Raw genomic sequence first — 21,110 nt, 5'->3', positions numbered from 1 at the left:
TAATTCACTAGCCCAGCAAGCAAAGGTTCGGGAAGAAGACTGGAAGCAAACCTTGTGGGGATGTATACCCGCCGACCTCGATCACCGTCTGCTGCACGATAGTGAGAACATCGACATAGACTACGAGACGTTTTGCCAGTACGTTACCAAAGCCGTCTACAGCAACCAACTGGCACAAGAAAGGCGCAAAGACCGAGAGAGCACCGACAAGACCAGCACGAAGAACGAGACCCGGAGCAGGCAGAAAACAGCTTCGACGAAAGTCCGTTCGCGCTACAAGCCCAAAGATTATCAAGGGGATAGAACGGAACCAATCACGATGGCTAAGGCCGGTCGCTCACTGACTTATGAGGAGAAAAAGGCGCATTGGGATGCCAACACCTGTTTCATGTGCGGAAGGGGTGGCCATAATTCCAAAGATTGTCCCGAAAAAGAGAGAATAAGGGATGTCAAAGCAGTGAAGCCGAAGCAACAAACGAGTAGCTTAGATTCGGAAACCACAGACGAATCGGGAAAAGAGTGAGACCGCCGCAAGCCTCCTCGGTGGTCCAGATGTCTACGATAGCTCAGATTGGTAGTAACCCACGACCTAAATCTTTCATCATTCGAACTCAGATACAGGTTAATGGCGTAGCACTATCAGTTAAAGCTCTTTGTGACACCGGAGCAGACATTTCTCTTTTGATCAGCCCAGCAATCGCTGAACAAGCCGCAGAACGGCTAGGAGCCCGGCTTCAAAGGTTAAAAACCCCGCTACTTTTGTCGGATTACCGCAAACAGGACGCAGGACGCATTACGCACAAACTAAAAGCGACCTTGGAAATCGATGGACGCCGGTTCAGCAACCAAATGTTTTACGTGACGGAAAGTGGACATGATATGTTTATTGGGCAGGATTGGCTAGTTGAACAGGATGTTTGGATCCACCCGAAAACGCAAACGTTCGCATGGCCTGAAAGGACACCGTCGCTGGCAAAATTCTCGCCAGCCATTAGACTTCCGAACATGTTGGACAAGCCCGATCCGGTTGCACAAGCCGATGCAGAGCGGCGCGACCGAGCATTCGAACGGGAAACCAAAAGTGTGCAAATACTTGGACGACCGTGGCGCCAAACAACCTTTTTAGAACCCAGACCAACGACCCCGGTCGTCTTGGGTGAGGACCGAGACGTTGTAAACATAGCCGCCCTTCAACACAAACTGGACACCGACCCCCGACAAAAGCGATGGAAATCGTGCCCAATACCCACGCAGCCCATCACGTTAGAAATTGGACCCGAAAAACCCGCCATCAGCCTATCTGCCGTCGGCCGTTCGTACCAATGGAAAACCAACAAGGGAGAACCAATCCCGTTCCCGGAAGATGAAGACCCCGACCATGTCGAACTGGTCCGAAGCAAACTGCCATCCCGACTCGCTCACCTGGAGGGATTCTTTTCGAAAGCAGCTTCCACCAACCTGCCTCCACATCGCCCAGGGCACGATGTAATTTTGGAGCTAGACAAGCCGAAAACAGGATCGCCTCCGACGTACAGGACACCTGTGGAATTCCTGCCGCTCGAAAAGGAAACAGTCGACGAGCTGCTGCGCATTGGGTTTATCGAACCCTGTATGCAGGCCGACCCAGCGCCTGTCCTGTTCGTACCTAAACCACACTCCAAAGAACGCCGTTTTTGCACCGACTACCGATGGATCAACCAGTTTTTGAAAGATCGATTCGTACCAGCCCCGGATGTCAACGGAACTATTTTTAATTGTCGCAATGCAAAGAGGTTTACAAAAATCGACATTATTCGAGCTTTCAACCGGTTACGTATGGCGGTTGGCTCAGAGTACCTCACTGCTTTTCGCACCCGACAGGGCACCTTTCAATGGAAGGTGCTTCCCTTTGGGCTAAAGGTCGGCCCAGCTTGGTGGCAGTCATTTATCAACGCTCAGCTAAATGAACTTTTGGACTTGTTCGCCAGCGCATACGCCGACGATGTTTTGGTTTATTCCGACGGAAACGAAGAAGAACATTGGGACCAAGTAGAAGAGGTTATTTACCGATTAAGCCGAGTCGACCTCCAGGGAGATATTAAAAAGTCTCGATTCAACGTTACCACGGTCGATTATCTTGGCATCGTTATGGACGCAGGTCTGGGCATCCGTATCGATCCAGACAAACTGCAGGCAATTAGCGATTGGAAGTTCGAAGACCTCACGTCCAAAACAGCCGTGCGTTCCTTTTTGGGATTGTGCAATTACATTCGAATGTTTTGCCACCATGCCAGCAGCGTCGCTGAGCCGTTGAACCGACTGTTGAAGAAAGACGCCAAATTCGCTATGGGCCCCGAACAGAGGCGAGCATTTGAGGAAATGAAACGTTTAGCCTGCGATGCACCGGTTATGGCATTTTTTACCCCAGGCCGACCGACCAAGGTAGAAACCGACGCCTCACGCAACGCGACCGGCGGAGCAATCTGGCAACAGCAACCGGGTGGAGAATGGAAGCCTGTGGGATATTTCTCAAAAACGATGACCCCAGCAGAACGCGCATACCCGATCCAAGACCGAGAGCTGCTGGCAGTGGTTCAAACGCTGAAACATTACGAACCAGAATTGTTGGGGACAAGCTTTTTCGTGGTTACAGACCACCAAGCTTTAGTTTACTATTCCACAAAACGACTCCTTTCGACTCGACAGGTGCGTTGGGCAGATTTCCTGGCCAACTTCAACATTACGTTTCAGTACCGCCGCGGCAAAGACAATATAGCCGCCGATGCCCTGTCCCGCAAGACGGCAGACCTTCCAACAGTTAAAGCTCGGGAAAAAGAAGAACGAACAATGACTTTAATCCCACCTGAGAAGATCACACCTACGGTGGCCGCCGTCAGCACTGCCGACCCAAACGCCCACGTGGTGAGCGGCGCAGATTTGGTAGACCTAATACGACAAGAGAACGAAAAGCAAAAGCTAGGCCAACACCAAGGAAAGCTAGTCGTCCCGGAAACGACTTTAGACGGACAGATTTTTTTGAGGACCGCTCTGATCCGTGAAGCTCACGAGCCCAAAATATTCGCCCACGCAGGACAGAACAAGACGATACAAATGATCAAAAGACGGTATTTTTGGGAGGGCATGAGTCAAACCATTCGGAAATACATCAAAAACTGTCACGACTGCGAGCGAAATAAAGGCAGACACGACAAGACCCCGGGCCTATTGCATCCGCTACCGATACCGAATTACGTTTGGGAACATGTAGCAGTTGACGGAAAGGACATGCCCAAAGACAAGTTCGGATACGACTACGTGTGGGTGTTCGTTTGCAAGTTCAGTCGCCTGATAGCCACCATCCCAGGACAGAAGACCGACACAGCAGAAATCCTGGCCTCCCGATATTACCGATACCTATACCGTTTCCTAGGACTACCTTTCGTTTGGATTAGCGACAACGCCGGGCCGTTCATCTCCGAATTCATGGCGACGATAAATGAACTCACGGGTACTAAACACCGACACGGCAGCGCCCTGCACCCTCAAACACAAGGTGCCGTAGAGATAACCAACCAGGAACTGGACCAAAAGCTGCGGTTTTATATCGACAAATACCAGACCAGTTGGAGCGTACATTTGCCTGCTTTGGATTTTGCCCACAACGCCGCGTGGCATTCCAGCCTTGGTATGTGCCCGTTAAAGGTAGTGCTCGGGACCGAACCCCGAAACCCGCTGTCCACCGACCTGCCAACCACGACCGTTGATTCAGACCAGAAACGAAAAGCGCTGCAGATCGTCCGCCAGACTAAAGAAGTCCAAGAGTTGGCTCGCCAAAACGCGCTAAAAACGCAGGCGAGGCAGGAAGAACAAGCCAACAAAAAGCGGCGACCAGTAGATTTTGGGGTTAACGACTATGTTTTCGTCAAGAAAAAAGGGTTTCCGACGACCGCACCGACGACCAGACTGGATTCACAGTGGACCGGACCATGGCAGATTCTAGAAGAACGAGGATATAGCTATATTCTGGACGTACCTGAATCGTTTAAAGGAAAAAACTTGTTCCACGCAGACCGCCTCCGCAAAGCCGCAATGGACCCATTACCACAACAGAAAAGAGAGCCGCCTCCGCCAGAAGAGATCAACGGAGAACCAGAGTTTGTGGTCGATAAAGTTCTAGCGTCCCGATTATTTGGCCGGAGTAAGACATTGCAATACCAGGTCGTATGGCAAGGATGTGATCCAGACGACACGTGGTACCCGGCTGAAAATTTCAAGAATTCAGCGACAGCCCTTGACGACTTCCACAAGAAGTACAAAGATGCCGCAGGACCGCCGAAGCGATTGGCAATCTGGATAAAAGCCGCTGCCGAGGATAAGTTGGACGAACCGAATCAGGAGGATAACGTGGCGGAGCATGGAGAGTTAAACGGTAAAAGGAAAAAGCGACGACATGGTTAACTTGACAAGAGCCTCGCATGATCTCCTGCGTCGACATACGAGGTTTGGAAGGGGGTAGTGTGACATTTGGACCATGAGATCACCAGACCCTAACCCTGACCCTGGACCAACGACCCACCAGGGTGATACCTTTATCGACGTCGCGTCAAGCTCAGAACTTTGTTTGTTTCCTTTCCTCTCCTCAGAGTAGAATCTTCGTCGATAGGCGCCAATAGACTAGCTTCCGTGCTATGCTTACCCTGGCCGTGACACTATAAACCCGTTATACGCCACCCAAATTAGATATCTTTTGCTGTAAATGCTTTCGATCTGGTTATATTATAGTAACAAAAGAAATTTCGTTTTCCCACAACTGTTAAATAGCAAAATTGGTTAATAAATCCAATTTAAAGTCGATAAGCCTTTTTTAACGGCCCAAAAACCGATACATCCAATGGTTGGAAAACGTATAACGAATAAAGGGGTAAATATAAAAGTTAAATATTATCTTGCAAATAAAGAAATATTAATTCGTCCGTTATATATAATCCGTGGCCGTTGAAAACTAATAACCGTTTTTCAGGGGTATTAGGTTAAATATACGGAATAAACACTTTTTTTAACCATTCGATAGCCGTTTCGTTATTTATCCACCCGTTTTCGGTTATATAAAATTGCCAATTATCGAAAAAGCTTAAATCTGTTGGAGACCATTGTTATTGTACGTTCTTTCTCTTAAATATAACGAAGGGAGGGAAGGTAATACCCGTAACCGATATATATTCGATTATAGTCGTCCAACCACGCGTTCCGGGCTTTTTCCGCTGTAACGGCCGAATTCCGTTAAAACCTAATATTAAGCCGTTAAATCCTTGTTACGACCAGACAGTTGGGCCGGCACCAACAAGGCCAGGCGGGGTCACACCCCTCCTAACGACACACGGAACCCGACCGACAGTGACGGGATTACATAAGGAAAAAGATCACGTCACCTCACGTAACCACCAAAAAAGCGATCTTTTATAATCTGTAAAACCTCGATTGGGAATTACAAATCAAACAAATCAGGAAAATCACATTTGGAACATAATCTATATAAAACACGCTTATTACCATATAAATAGATTCGATTTTAGGATTGCTTAGGAACAATCAAACTCTAATTAACTTTAATATTTATTTAAAAACGATTATAATTTCACCCCAATTATTAAAAACCCCCGCTACCCAGTGAAAACGCTTAATTGCTTCAACCCATTATATTTTACCCTAGAAACAGGTTACCCGATACCTTAATCGTAATATTTTAATTGCTCCTGTTTAATATTTTGCTTTAAAATATACCGAACAATATCGCCGAAACAATATTTTCCAATAAAACCACCCCTTAAACCCCTTTTACCATTAACGCTCCGGCCAGCGTTAACGCCTTAGGTTAAATAATCGCAACGTTTTAAATAGAAAATCGACAATTCCAGGAACGAATAACCGAATAAATTAATCGAACCAATAGGAATTTTATTAAATATTTTTTACCATTACTTTATAATAGCACCCCAGGTACCCTGCAGGGTTTCTTTACGGGAACCCGGGCCTATTTTTACTTTAACGAAAACAATTTCGATAATAACGCAAAAAAGGTTATTTACGCAATTTCGCTATTAAAAAGCGATACGTTTATTTGGTTCGAACCAATCCTACGAAATCATTTGGACCACGATAAGAAAACCGTAAAATTAAAATTAACCGCATTTTCGACGATTACGAAAATTTCGAAAAATATTTTAGAGGAGCATTCGGCAATTTAAACGAAAAACGAACGGTTAAGCGTAAATTGGTGCGCTTTACCCAAACCAAATTTATTACCAAATATGCTCGTAAATCTCGACAAATTACCGCTAAATTACTATAAAGCCCCGAAACCCTAATAGCACGCTTTTATACAGGATTTAAAAAAAAATTAAAACCGAATTTATTAAAAAAAAGCGACCCGACATTTTAACCGAATACGTAAAACTAATAATTAAAATCGATAACCGATTTTACGAGCGAAAATTGGAACGACGCGAAAAACGCAGCGTATAAGGACCAATTTTGCGATAAACCAATATGGGACGCAAATACCAATATTTTAAACCGTTTCGCCAATATAATATTTCCTACGGAATATATAACGGATTTATAAACTTTAACGCGATTTAATATAAAAAACTTCGCAAAAATCCCAAAAATGGTAAATGCTTTAAATGCGATAAACCAGGATATATAACCAAATTTTATCCCTAAAATATTCCGAATTTATACCCCAATTCCGAAAAACCACGAAAATTAAACACCACCACCCATTAACAAGTATAACCGGATTAATACAATTTAATAAATTGGATCGTATATTACGACGATAATTATATAATTTATAATAACGCAAAAATGGACGCAAAATGGTATTTATAAAAATTTAAAAATATTCGGACCTTAGCAATAGGAAACCGCGTATTTACTAAAACCAAACTACCGGTATAATTACGCAAATAAAACGCCAAGTTACCCGAATTTACGAAAGCAAACATTTTAAAAAAATTAAAACCAAAACCATTGGGATAAACCCATTATATCCGGATAATCCAACAAACCCCAACGGACGAATCCAATAACGAATTAAAAAACGAATTTAGCGAAAAAAAAATTATATTTTTAAACCTATATAATACCGTAATGGAAAACAACCCCTATATATATAAGAAGAAATTTATCGATTTATACCGAAACGACCAATTAGTGCAATTTCCCGGAATACTATTTCGAATACAAATATAAAATCCTATAAAATTAGTCAATCCAATTTTCGGAAACCACCCAATTTTGGATACCAAATATCCCAAATATATAAAAGTCTTTTGGGTAAAATGTTTTCAAAATAATTGCGGATTACATTTTAGCAAAAAAATAATCCACGATTTTTTTCCACGACGACGCAAAATAATAGGTATCCACGAAATATTTACCACCACTAAATTATTTAATTGGGAAATTAAAATAAAATTTAATACCGAATTAACGGTAATTTTCACCCTTTGTAACGATTACCCCATAATATGCTACAATCAAAAACAATCCCCATAATACGAATATACCCGAAATATTTGCAAAATACATATATTAGCTAAAATACAGTTATAATACGAAATAAAATCACGATAACCAGGACCCGCACCCATAACCAAAATCGTGTGGAACCCCAACGCTAAAAATAACGAAATACTTATAAACGCACGAAAAACGCCTGCACCAACAGGGTACCGATTTAATAAAATTAAAATTAAAAACAGCTATACGCCCCGAAATAAGAATAATAAAAACCCACGACGCGAGTCCAGTAAATTAAAAAATTAAAACCGCCAAACGGTACAGGGCACTAAACGGTAGTAGCAAAAACGGAATAAGAAACCCTAAACGCCACGCAAATTACGAAAATAATATACGAATATATATTCCTAAATATATAATTTAATGGAAAACCTATACGAACGCTTTTTAACAGCGGAGCATAAAATAATTACATTTTTCCAAAAATCGTAAAAAAACGACGAATACCTTAATAATAGAAGAAAAAACCATATCGATTGCAAACCGTAAAAGGAAAGGCAATTTTATACGGGAACGGTACCATCGAAACAAAAACCGTATACCTTTGGATGGAAAGCTATAAACGAAAAGAACAAATTATTTTGGATGTTACGGAAATAAAGAACAAAAATATAATTTTAAAAATTCCCTGGTTTAAAAGGAGCAACCCCCGGATAAATTGGACTATAGGCCAAATTTAATAGGAAAAACACCTAATTATTAAACGATTTCCAATATAATAGGGTTTATATAAGAAATATAAGGCACGGAAGGACTAAATAAAGCAAATGGCGTATTTACAGGAAAAACGATTAACCCCGGAGCCAATATCGGAAAACAAACGATTATCCACAGGCCAAAACCGATCCAATTACATAATATAAATTACGAAGGAACAGACCAAAAACGGCAAAATCCCAGAAAAATACCAAAATTATATACGATTATTTAATTAAAAATTCGAAATAAAATTACACGAGCACAATCCGTTCGACCACGAAATACCATTAAAAAAAGGAGCCCAATTAAAATTCCATAAAATATACGGTTTAAATCCGATACAAATGGAGGTTTTAAACGAATATTTCGTAAAAAACCTTAAAAAGAATTATATTAAACCATCGATATTACCAGCAGGATACCCAATCCTTTTCGTACCAAAGAAAAACGGAAAATTACGATTATACGTGGATTACAAACAATTAAACGATATTATAATAAAAAATTGCTACCCGCTCCCATTAATAGAAGGATTTCGAAACATGCTTTACCAAATACAATAATCTACAATATTAAACTTTAAAAAAATATATAATTTAATCCGTATAAAGGAAAACGAGGAATGGAAAATAGTATTTCGCATCAAACGAAAATATTACGAATACCTGGTAATACTTTTCGGTTTCACCAACGCCCCCGTAATTTTTTAAACCATAATAAACCACGTTTTTAAGGAATGTTTAAACATTTTTATCGTTATTTACCTGGACAATATTTTTATTTTTTCCAAAACGTTGAAAAAATATAAAAAACACGTTTACACAGTTTTACAAAAGCTACAAAACGCTACATTTTTAATTAAACCCGAAAAATGCATTTTTTACAATAAACAAATTAATTTTTTAAAATATATTATCGCCCCTGGAAAAATTAGGATGGAAAAGTTAAAAATTTAAATAATAAAGGAATAGCACCAACTATAAAACGTAAAAAACGTTCGGGCATTCCTTGGATTCGTAAATTTTTACAAAAGATTTAATAAGGGTTACGGCGCGATCGCCACCCTATTAACCAATATTACCAAAAAAAATTTAAAATTCCAATGGATGGAACGAATACAGCAAGCTTTCGAATAATTACGAAATATAATAGCATAAAAACCGATTTTTAAAATACTAAATTTAACGAAATTTTTCGAAATCGAAACCGACGTATCCGATTATATAATTGGAGGATAATTTAACCAACGAAACGAAAAAGGACGCCTGCACCCTTGCGCTTTTTTTTCACAAAAATTAGATAAACCAAAACTTAATTACCAAATACACGATAAAACATTTATAATTATTATTTGAATATTCGAAAAATGCAAACCACAGTTATCCGGAACTAAATACGAAATATTAATTTACACGGATTGTAAAAGTTTAACCCATTTTACCACCAGCAAAATGTTGAATAAACGATAAATTAAATCTGTAAAATTCCTATTAAAATTCCATTTTAAAATTATTTACCGAAAAGGAATAAAAAATAACAGGGCCGACGCCTTTAACAAAAAACCAAATTATAAAAACATAATACCCGAAGAAATACGGAAAACTTTTACGGTAAACGATAACGGAAATTTTTTACCAATTTACCAAAATTTTATAACGATTAATACGGTAATTATGCCAAAAGAAATACGGAAAATCCACGAAAGCAAAACCCACGGACATTGAAGAATTTCCAAAATATGGAAACGGTTAAAACAGCACTATAATTTTAAAAAAACACGATAAAAAATACGAAAAACCATTAAAAACTGCGAACTTTGCGCAAAAAGCAAATCCGCCAAATACAAGCTTTACGGGCTCCTATAACCTTTACCAACCCCTAACAAGGCCTGGCAAACCATTACAATAAACTTTATCGTTAAATTACCACTTTCAGAAAAATTATTTACTAAAACTAAATATAATAGCATATTAATTATAATGGATAAATTTATTAAATACGCCTATTTCCTACCCTATAAAAAAGCAGCAACGCCGAAAAGATCGCCTATATATTCCTACGAATAATTGTTAAAAACCACGGATTTCCAAAAAAACATTATTACGGATAAAAATAAATTTTTTACATTAAAAATTTGGAAATTTTTAATGGAATAGTTAGGAATTAATTATAAATTATTTACAATATTCTACCCACAATTAAACGGATAAGTAAAACGAGCAAATTAAATATTAAAATAATATTTAAAATACTATATAAACTATAAACAGGATCATTGGGTACGGTTATTACTCACAATATAATTCGTATACAATAGTTTAAAAAATAAAAATATTAAAATAACCCTGTTTTATACCGATTATGGATTTAACTTTACGGTATATGGAAAACCAAAAACCACGATTACGGCCCCACGAACCGATAAACAAGCAAGCGAATTACGAAAATTCCACCAAAAATTCCAACAGGAATTGGAATTTGTACGAAAGAAATAACCAAATACGCCAACCAATATTGGATAAAAAAACTATCCTTCAAGGAAAGAAATAGCGTTTATTTTATTCGACGTAATATTAAAACACAACGACCAAATAGCAAATTTAATTTTAAAAAATTTGGACTTTTTAAAATCGATAAAAAAATTAGCGGAACTAATTACAAATTATTATTATTAGGAATTATGAAAATCCACCCAACGTTCCACGTATGATTATTGGAACCAGCACCACCCGGTACTAATATATAAAAGACAATCGAAATCAACGTAAAAAAAACATACGACGTCGAACAAATACTGGATTATAAACGTAACCACGGTAAAACAGAATATCTTATTAAATGGGAAAACTATAAACACGAAAAAAACATTTGGAAATTTTTTAACCATTTTTAAAATTGCCAGGAACTATTCCGCCAATATTAATAAAAGCTGGATTTACGAGCAAATTAACCAAAAAAAGGACGATCTAAAAAAACAGCACCTACCATTTCCAAAAATTAAAAATCGACCAGGATTCGGAACTATACCACCAAATAAATTTATAAAAAAAACAATTAGCATATACCACAAACTAAAACATATAAACAAAACAATTTACCGTCCGAATATTACGTAAAAACATTTATTTTATCCAATAAAAAAGCATTTAAAAAACCTATAAGGAAGGACGAATCCCAAACAAAATTGGAATCCGGAAAAAACGATTTTAGGGACATTTTAGGAAAAACTTCGGCCGATCGTCGTCGCTCCTCCTATTTTACCTTTTTATATTCGATTCGATCCAATTCCTCCAAATTATTAATCCCGCGAAATACAGCTCGCATTATTTTTTTAAACCACAATTTTTTTATTTTCGCAAACGGAAAAGCTTTAACTGCTTTTTTTAAATTTTTTGCTATTTTACCAAAATATTTTCCTCCAAAACCTCCACTTTAATATTAAATTTGGAATATTACCGACCGATATTACGTAATTAAACATTCAAAATACTTAATACGTCGTAACCGGAACGGTTAACACGAAAATATTCGATATAGCGAAAGGAATTTTGCGGTAAAACTGTATAACGCATTATACCGCGGGATTCGCAATAAAAACAAAAAAGCATATTTACAAAAAAGGAAAAAAAAAGCGAAAAAGGCGTAGCGACGTTCTGTCGACGAACGACCAAATTTTAATTTAATTACACGATTTAATATAGCGCAAAAAAATTAGCCAGGAAAAAAGGAAAGCGAAATAAAAATTAGGGAAATACGGATTGTTTAAAAATTAAAGGGATTTGGTTAAAGGAAAGGAAACCTGATATTACGATTAGATAGTTGGACCGGCACCAACAAGGCCAAACGGGGTTACACCCCTCCTAACGATATACGGAGCCCGACCGATAATAACGGGATTATATAAAAAAGAAAATCACGTGACCTTACGTAACCACCAAAAAAGCAATTTTTTGTAATTTGTAAAACTTCGATTAGGAATTACAAATCAAACAAATTAGGAAAATCACATTTGGAATATAATTCATATAAAATACGCTTATTATTATGTAAACAAATTCGATTTTAGGATTGCTTAGGAGCAATTAAATTCTAGTTAACCTTAATATTTATTTAAAAACGATTATAACTTTACCCCAGTTATTAAGAACCCCCGTTACCCAGTTAAGACGCTCAGTTGCTTCAACCCACTGTACTTTACCCTAAGAACAGGTTACCCGATACCTTGATCGTAACAATCCTTTACTTTCCATTATACCGGTTTTGTCCATATTCCACCGATTTTCCGGTTTAATATTATTAATAACGGGGTTAATAATATAAAACCACCAAAACTTAATTATTTCCGTAATAGCCCCATTAACCAGGGCGTTTTTGATTCGACGGGGCTTTTGGGTTTTAAAAATTGGATAACGAGCGAAAAAACGGGTTATCCAACGTTTTCCAAAAATTTTTATCTCTCCGGCGGCTTAAAAAATTCGTTCGGTAAAAAAGCATAATCTTTACTGGGTTGGCGGAAGCTTTAAAATTATTTGGGTAGATACCCAGTTAATTAAATGTTTTTCCTATTCCGTAAAAAACCTTTGAAAAAGGTTTTGTGTTTGTTTATAAGGTTAAGAACCTTTAAGTCGATTTCAAAGTGTAGATTTAGGTATTCCCCATTTTCGGGAGGTTTTTGCAATTGATTCGCCATTATTAACGTCTTTAATAGCGGAAATAAGCTGATTTTCAGTATACTGCTTCATTGGAAAACGGAGAATGAAGAACAGAAAAAAGTAAATCCAAAAGTGAAAAATTGGTTGAGATATTTATAAAAGAACATGAGAGGTGAAGGTGGCTGTACAGTTATTTTTCGGTGCCGGACAGGGGGGGCCGAGCAGGGGGTACCCGACGTTACCTCTAAAAGGCCTTATTGCAATATTTGGAGATAATACAGGTTTTATAGTTAAAATATATAACTTTACGCACTATTAACGTATTAAATACACGTTATTAAAATTTTACTACGTACGGGAGTTAGTTATGAAAGGATTAGTGATTTTAAAGTACCTGGAATCCAAACAAATGCCCGCTGGTGGCCTAGCAAAGCCCCTAACGCTTCCAGTTTACAAGGTTTTTTTGTGAGCTTATAGAGCTTAAACCTTTACAAGCTTAGTTTTTACCTACTGAATTTTAGGGCATTTTTAATTAGTTAGTCAATTAATTACAACTTATTATATTTCTTTTGTCTGCAATATTGGATTTTCGCTGGCCCAATACCAAACGTACTACCCGAATCTATCCTGCATAGGTTGATTAATAATTAATCTATCCCGACCTTGTACCCAAAGTTGAATTCGAATTAAAATAACTCGCGTTTTGGGCGATTTACGCATTCGAAATACCCTATATAATATGCCTGATTTGGACTATTAGCAACGAATAACCAGATTAGTTACCTGGTTTAGTAGTTAATTCCTTGGGTTAATATTATGTAAATCGGGGGTTCAAATCCGGGGGTTTTTCCAATTCGGGGGTTCGTCCATTTTGGGGGTCATGGGTCGGTACAAAGGGCTTAATCATCCAGGGGGTTCATATCGGGCGTTCGAGTGGGGCTGGGACACAAGGGGGATCTCTTTTTATTTTTTTTCTTGGGTTTTTATTTTTATTTTTATATACTTTTCTTTTCCGACTTCATGTGAGTAATAGCAAAAAAGGGGGTGTTAATTATATGCGTTATTTAGCATGTAATTGGTCCACCTTTATTTGTATATAAGCCACAATAAATAATGCCGAGGTGGGGCTGTCGGGGTTATCGGATTTTCCGTTATATTTTATATTACAGGAATTGCGATTTAAAATGTCAGCGAATGGGGTTTACCCTATACCGGGTTTAACACCTACCCTGCACTAACAAATTAACTACCCTGTATCGGGTTAAGATTTTCACCAAATCAGCAAATTAGTGCGAACCCAGAAATGGTTTATATGGAAATAAAGGTGTTTTTTCGATAACCTATACAAAATAACTTTTCGGAAAATCGTGTGCGGTACCGGAACGTTTTTTGGCGTGCGGACCCCTATTTCAATATCGGAAGGTATATAAAGGAAATAAAGCAAAGTTTCCCCCACTAATGGATTTCAATTATTAATCCCAAAATTAGTGAACCATTTCAATAAATAATTTAGCGCATTTAAGCCCTGTAATTACAGGGTTTATAGCCCAACTAGCACCACGCCGCACATAGGCTAATGCCTAAACCCTTGTTAGCAACCCATATTGTTAACAGTCTTGATTTTCGTTTTCGTTTACGGGTTCGATCTTTTTTCGTTTTTTTTGCCGGAAAGTTTGAATAAAAATAAAAATAAAAGCGAGAAAAAAAAATAAAAGGAAAAATAAAAGGAAAAACAGCAGAATAAGCAGGTTAATTTTATTAATATTAATACGGATATATCAAAATCTCAATTAAATTATTCAAAAAACAAACTTATAAAATTGACAAAAGCATAATTATATAAAATATTTATTATTATCTTTTCTTAATATATCACATTATTTATAATTCAAATACCTGCCAATTGATAATTATACGGATAGATATATTTTGTTCATTAAGTCTTTATCCAAATTTCAATAAATCCGTTTTTCTTTTATTGTTATTATCTTTTAATCGCCCCAGTACGAAAACCCGCAGGTTATTTAATTCGGTTTAAGCCCGCCAGCCCGCGGGCCCCTATTTACCTGTTAAAAAAACCCGTGGGCCATTACGGGCCCCCGCCAAAAGCCCATGGGTTGGCGGGCCGGGCTGGGCTAAACCTGTTTTCGCGTTTTGGCAGGCCCTAAAACAAAGGATAAACGCCGACAATGGCTTCGTTTGTTGGTCATTGCCACGAGTGGGCGCTTTGTCCTTGACCCAAAAGTGAGTCCAACTTAAGTGGAGGCCAACCGAACGAAGCGCCGTGTATTGACCCCAGAGGAGAACAAACATGGGCATTGGCACATAATTCGTCCATGGTACGATTGTTTACCTGCCATGAATCAGATTTGACTGCCGTCCAATTGCTTTGTATTGGCCAAACAATGTTATTGTTCGGAAAAGCAAGCCTCACGTATAGAGTTTGAGCCTTGTCTATAAAAGGAGGCATAGCATCTATTCATCCAACAGCTTTTGATTTTCCAACCAGACCAGACCAAAGAGCAGCCATCGAACCGCACAGCAACAAAACATCAACCAAGCAAAAATCCAACGCAAGCGCAGAACCAGAATTCACTGCCGAGTGGCCAAACAGTTCTTGTGCGACCAACTCACACACAAACACTTTACCACCGTAAGTACCTATCCCTCCTCAGGAATTCTCACCATGGGTTGTGCCTCCAGCAAGCCAGCTCCTGGTCGCTCAGGCGGCAAGGGCAAAGGGGCTGCCAAGAGCAAGGGCAAGGCTGACAACAACATGGACGTCCTTCTAAGCCCAGTTCCCGTTGCCAGGCCTAGAGCGGCTCATAGGGCACTCATGGCCCCGCCGGGTCCCGCTGTCAGGCCGAGGGGGGCGAATAGATCATCCATGGCCGATCCTGCGAGACGCCGCAGCCGTATGCAGGAGCATTTGTAGGTGAGGGCTTGTTAACCTGGAGGAGCAGTGGAGGTGCAAAAGTGGTTGACCTGAAGCGACGTCACGGTTTTTTGAAATTCTGAGAAAGACTTGAGCCTCGCTTGTGTTTTTGGACAGGCCAGGCACCATCAGCGAGGCTTGAGAATCTCTCATCTTGTATTATTAATAACCTTTTGGAACTTTATTATTGTATCTAAAACTTGCCAAAATCTTTTGTGGGGACAGTTGTGTTCTGGAATTGTCCAGCTTTAAGCGTAGCTGTCTCCCTGAACCAGATACTTTGTGTTTCTGAAGGATTTAAAAGTATTCAATTTCTTGTAACACTCTTGGTAGGCACTGCAGCTATAACTTATAAGCGTGCATAAAACGCATGCACAAGAATTACAACAATGCACGAGTATCTTTACGTCAGTTGGACTGAGGAATATGCAGCGCCTGATGATCCGTTGAAGCCCTGGATGGGTTTTGCGGCGTTTCCTTGATGTTTCTCGAAGGGAACAGGAGGCCCACCAGTCTCGGTGAAGAAACTAGCAACTGGGAAAACCGAGTTTCGAATAAACCTTGATTTAGAAGCAAGCAAGGTCACTGATCGTCTCAGGTTTGAACATTCCCGAAATCTCCGCGTCAGTCCTACTCCGAAGAAGCACGGCCAAGAATGGCCTGTAGCTGCTCCAGAACGGAAATCAGTTCGCCTTTGAGGGTAGGCGGCAGACACCTGCATGGCAGATACGGTGTAGTATTGGCGGCTGTTTGCGGAGCAGTCACATTGCCCTGTCCAATGCGGAAATGTGGGTTTGTGCGAGGGAGTTCCCTGGCGTCATGGTTGACCCTCTCTCTTAGAAAAGAATAAGGAGTGCAAAGAGGAAAATCATGACTTGTGCCTGCAGCGCATTTCTTGAAAAAAAAAAAAAAAAAAAAAAAAAAAAAAGTGTCGATGGGCGCCGCTTGGTACATCTAGGGTAGTTGCCTGCAAAGACTCTGCTGCTAGGCGGTGTCGCTGAATTAGTTTGTCCGAACAGCCCGACGTCCGGCCTTTCGTGTTTACTCAATCCATCCAAACCATGTGGGGGCCTCTAAATTCGGCATCGTCCCGCGAGCCGACTTGGCCCGCGCCAAGAGATGGACCAATGTCCAAATTGCTACGTAACATGCACGTAGGGAACTGGAGTCCGCCAGGGGTGCCACGATCGTCCTTTTCTCAAATATCATAGTAGTGCATAGTCGGCTACGTTTCCATGCTAGTCTAGCATGTTCCCGATCCATATATTTTCGTTTGTAAATGAAGACCTCAGCAATTAAAAATTCAAGCCGAGGCGTTTACCAGCACGAGGACTTTGGAGCGGCATGACGACACAGCTCGTATTTGCCCCCTCTCTTTTTCAAGGCGTTCTTGCCATCGGGGGCCACCAAGCCCCATAAGGGTTAGGCAGGGACCCCGCATTTTGCAGATCCAATGCTTGCGATGGTTCTTTGCGGTGACAGCTGTCGTCCCATTTTTTTCCATTCGTTTCTCTGTGTGCATGATTGATTGATCGGATGACGTTGGAAAGGCTTGTTAGACAACTATTGAATACTTTTTTTTTTTCGTATAATAAGATCGAGGGTGTCACCCTTTGTTGATGTCAAGTTCTTTCTCTTACCATCCCAGTTTTCACACCATTCCACCTTCGCTCTAACTAAAACACCAATCTTGAGCACTCAGAACAACACTCGTTCGCTACCACATTTCGCTTACCATTTTTTTTTTTTTTTACCACACAAGAACAACAACAAGATGCAGTTCCTCTCCGCCGTCCTCGCCCTGGCCGCCACCGCCTCGGCCGCCACTCTGGTCCCCCGCCAGCAGGCATTCTTCGTCAAGGGCTTCAAGGCCGCCTGCGTCCCGCACAGCGTGCGCTGCCAGTACTCGTTCAACATCACGTCGGACCCGCAGCTGTTCCCCGAGGGCACGAGGTGTGAGGCCACGCTCAACGGGCCCGACAAGCTCCCGGCCGTCACGCAGCAGCCGTGCGACAACACGTGGAAGTTTGACGTCAAGCCCCAGGACGGAGGCCTCTACCTGGCCGCCTTCCTGCCCATCAACTCGCGCGTCAACCAGGACTACTGCCACAAGATCCCCGCCGACCAGCTGGTCGTTGACGACAACGGCGCCGTCCAGACCCAGCGGTACAATGGCCCCACCGACTTCCAGGTCTCCATTTTTGAGTGCGACAGGTCATAAGGGTGAAATTGGGTCAACTAGAGAGGGCGGGGATGAGATGTAGATTCTGTCAAAGGGAGATGTGTCGAGGAGCAAATTTAGTGCAAACATGAAGCGGCGAAATCCCTTCATTGTTAGCTTGTTAGCTGCCCTAATGTTGCCAACGGCCGACTCATGAGGCCTGCCACTCAGAGCTTTTAGAATTAATAGAGTCTGATCCATGAATATCAGTGGTTTGATATATGCATCATGAAGAAAGTGCAAGGAGGGGTAATGAGTGTCTACAAAAGCAGCGCGCCTCACAATGGATTGATTCTTTATTGTTTTCGGAGCACAAACGGCCAACAATAAAAATAAACATGGTTCCCGAGAGTCCGAGACCGCCATGTAATGTCAACTAGGTACCTATATATAGCACCCAAGAACATGAAAAACCAAGTATCCGTCTTTCGTCACAACAGGGGACTGACACGACATAGCCACGCATGTGCCCAAATCCCTAAACAACCATGCGCAACGAGCCCAACTCCAGCTCACTAGTACACTACACACCTCAAGGCAGCAGGACCGCTGCGCGCTTCTTCGCCGCAGCCGCAGCAGTCTTGTTGGCGTCGTTCCCGGCCCCGACGGTGCCGTTCCCCGCCTCGACGGTCCCGTTGCCGGCCGTCCGCAGGGTCGCCGCCCAGCAGGCGTCGTCCTTGCCAGAGCCGCGGTTCTGGCAGCCGCGCAGGCAGTAGTCCTTGTAGTGCAGGTCGGCGTTGGTCCAGTACCAGCGGTCCTCGCAGATGAAGAGCGTCTGGTCCACCTTGGCCTTGGACATGCTGTCTGGGAGGCCGTTGGGCTTGAGCTGTCGCCAGATCTCATCGCGGGACCAGCCTGCGGCGAGGGGGGTTGTGCACGCGGTTTAGTATTCGCAGCGGTCGGGGGGAGTTGGTTGCCTAGATGGTAGAAAAGGGGAAGGCTCACCCATGTCCATCAATGTGTGGCCGCAGTAGACGGTGTCGTCGTTGCAGGCTAGGCCCATGGCTCCGGAGGCCAGTAGGAGGAGTCCCGAGAGAGCTGAAAGGGCGTGCATCTTGATGACGGGTGTGGTGCTTTTGAGAAAGAAAGTAGAAAGACGAACAGGCAGTTTGGGACTGATTGCAGTGGTTGACCAGTTTGATGCAAGTTGAATGATGAGACTCTGGGAATTGAAAAAGTTGAGAAGTGGGATTTGAGGCATGTGGTCTTTGCCTTTTGTAGTTCAGTAGGCACCATGAAGAGCTTACCGGATTCTCTAGTGCTGCCTATGCCCACGTATGGGATTCAGCTCAGACTAACTTGCCATATACTACAATGCAAGCTGAACATATGCAAATGGAACAACTAGTCTGGTGCTGGTCTTGACCCCGGCCTGACTGGATGGTTCAACAAACATTCAAAGATTGAAACTAGCAGCTTGGGTGACTGCGGTAAACTCGTTATGGGCTATGCCATCGGTAAACGCCGGTCAACTGCAACATAACCACATGTAAGCTCGCTTATGCGGATTAAGTGTCGGGTGCTGAACTCACCGCCCCGGCCCGCGGCAGACCAGCCTAAAAGAAAAAAAAAGAAAAGACAAATTCAACGTCAGCAAAGAAGACCTTGCCAGCTGAGATGCCGGCTGACATGCACGCACAAGAACTATTCAGTGGGTCGAGGTTGACGCACTGGTCTGGTCGACATGAGGAACGTTACACAAACAAGCACGAAAGTGGGACGAGGGCAAACATCCAGCCTCTTAGGTAAGATTGGAAATAATAACCAGAGCGGGGAGGGTTAATTGGGTGGAACAAAGGGCTGAGTTTTCTGTTCAACTCCCTGGAAGAGAGCGCAATATCACCGAACTTGCAAGTTGGCATTTGGCATCACATTTGCCTTGCGGCCCTTGTTATCCCCGCAGCAAACATAAACGTAATCGCCGATGGCAGGCGGGCCAAAATTTCTTCCCTTTTTGGATGACAATTGAGAAGGAATGTTACGAGAAATCGTCGCGAGCTACACCAGCGTGCCGAATGCAACTTCTTGTTGCATTTGCTCCCAGCTTCAATATCTTGAATTTGTATAGACTGCCGACGGTACCAGCCATAAGTGGGAGCTATAAAGAAGCTATCATTTCCATCTTCCAAATACCTCCTTCCAAATGCATATCTCGTCCTTATCGCCTAACAAAAGCCTTCAAGTACAAGCACAAAAAAAAAAAAAAAAAGAAAATGCGTTCTTCTTTTCTCCTTGCTTCCTTGTCTGTTCTCGGGGGTGTGCTGGGCGAGTTCATCAACTGCTACAACGGAAACGTTTACGACTCGTCGCTGCACGCCCTGCCCCAGAACGCCTACGCGTGCTGGCTCCTCGCCAACGGTCAAACGGTGGGCGGCTACCCGCGGAGATGGTTCAACCACGAGGGCATCTCCCCGCCTTGGGTCCCAGGACCCTACTGGGAGTTTCCTCTCAAAACCACGACTTATACCGGCGGCAAGTCTACATCATCTCTTTTTTTTCTCTCTCAAGCTCCCATCTTCCTCTCTCTCTCTCTCTCTCTCTCTCTCTCTCCCCCTCCTGACTTTTTGCTTTCGGGCATCAGCTGGTTATCGTGACTGGTGTAGAGTAAGCCTACATGGAATCACAAAGCAGACTAACATCCTACTCATATCCCCCCCCACAGGGCCGCCGGGACCTGACCGCATGATATTCAACGGATCGCCCGCATGTGATTTTGCGGGTTTCCTGACGCACACGGGCATGCCGAACAATGGCTTTCAGTCATGCACCATCACGACCCGCTGAGTGGTTCTGGAGGAGTGCACTGGTACGAGGGGAATCGGAGGCAGAACACTCAACAGCCTGTGTTTGGGCGCTCGCTGGTTCTATATCCGGGTGTGGATAATGGGAAGACTGGTGCGGAGATGGCTTTTTGCTGCATTTACCTTTGAATATAACTTTTTTTTCTTTCTTTTCTGCTACGCTAGTCTCCAAAACCGCTGGACTATTCATCCCCATCAATAACAGATAAAAAAAAAAGTGCAAGGCCTAAATCCTCAAT

The 21,110-nt window shown here is 41.8% G+C and overlaps 4 protein-coding genes across 4 annotated transcripts; 3 read left to right on the top strand and 1 right to left on the bottom strand.

Annotated features, from left to right (window-relative positions):
* Positions 1-15,600: 15,600 nt before the first annotated feature.
* Positions 15,601-15,991, top strand: PpBr36_00072 (uncharacterized protein; the record flags this gene model as incomplete). Its single annotated transcript, XM_029887265.1, has 2 exons — positions 15,601-15,845; positions 15,967-15,991. The coding sequence occupies 2 exons, from the start codon at positions 15,601-15,603 to the stop codon at positions 15,989-15,991; spliced, it is 270 nt and encodes an 89-aa protein (XP_029750934.1).
* A 1,632-nt stretch (positions 15,992-17,623) lies between these two features.
* PpBr36_00071 (uncharacterized protein) lies at positions 17,624-18,070 on the top strand (the record flags this gene model as incomplete). Its single annotated transcript, XM_029887264.1, has 1 exon — positions 17,624-18,070. One exon carries the CDS (start codon positions 17,624-17,626, stop codon positions 18,068-18,070), a length of 447 nt encoding a protein of 148 aa, XP_029750935.1.
* A 532-nt stretch (positions 18,071-18,602) lies between these two features.
* PpBr36_00070 (uncharacterized protein) lies at positions 18,603-19,124 on the bottom strand (the record flags this gene model as incomplete). The annotated part of the gene is made up of 2 exons (XM_029887263.1): positions 18,603-18,925; positions 19,016-19,124. The coding sequence occupies 2 exons, from the start codon at positions 19,122-19,124 to the stop codon at positions 18,603-18,605; spliced, it is 432 nt and encodes a 143-aa protein (XP_029750936.1).
* A 1,159-nt stretch (positions 19,125-20,283) lies between these two features.
* On the top strand, positions 20,284-20,748 carry PpBr36_00069 (uncharacterized protein; the record flags this gene model as incomplete). The annotated part of the gene is made up of 2 exons (XM_029887262.1): positions 20,284-20,546; positions 20,733-20,748. The coding sequence occupies 2 exons, from the start codon at positions 20,284-20,286 to the stop codon at positions 20,746-20,748; spliced, it is 279 nt and encodes a 92-aa protein (XP_029751969.1).
* Between the last annotated feature and the right edge of the window lie 362 nt (positions 20,749-21,110).

The sequence above is a fragment of the Pyricularia pennisetigena genome, chromosome 2, assembly GCF_004337985.1.
Source record: "Pyricularia pennisetigena strain Br36 chromosome 2, whole genome shotgun sequence".
Taxonomy (NCBI): Eukaryota; Fungi; Ascomycota; class Sordariomycetes; order Magnaporthales; family Pyriculariaceae; genus Pyricularia; species Pyricularia pennisetigena.
Note: the sequence above shows the minus strand (reverse complement) of the source record. Positions and strands in the feature narration are given on the sequence as shown.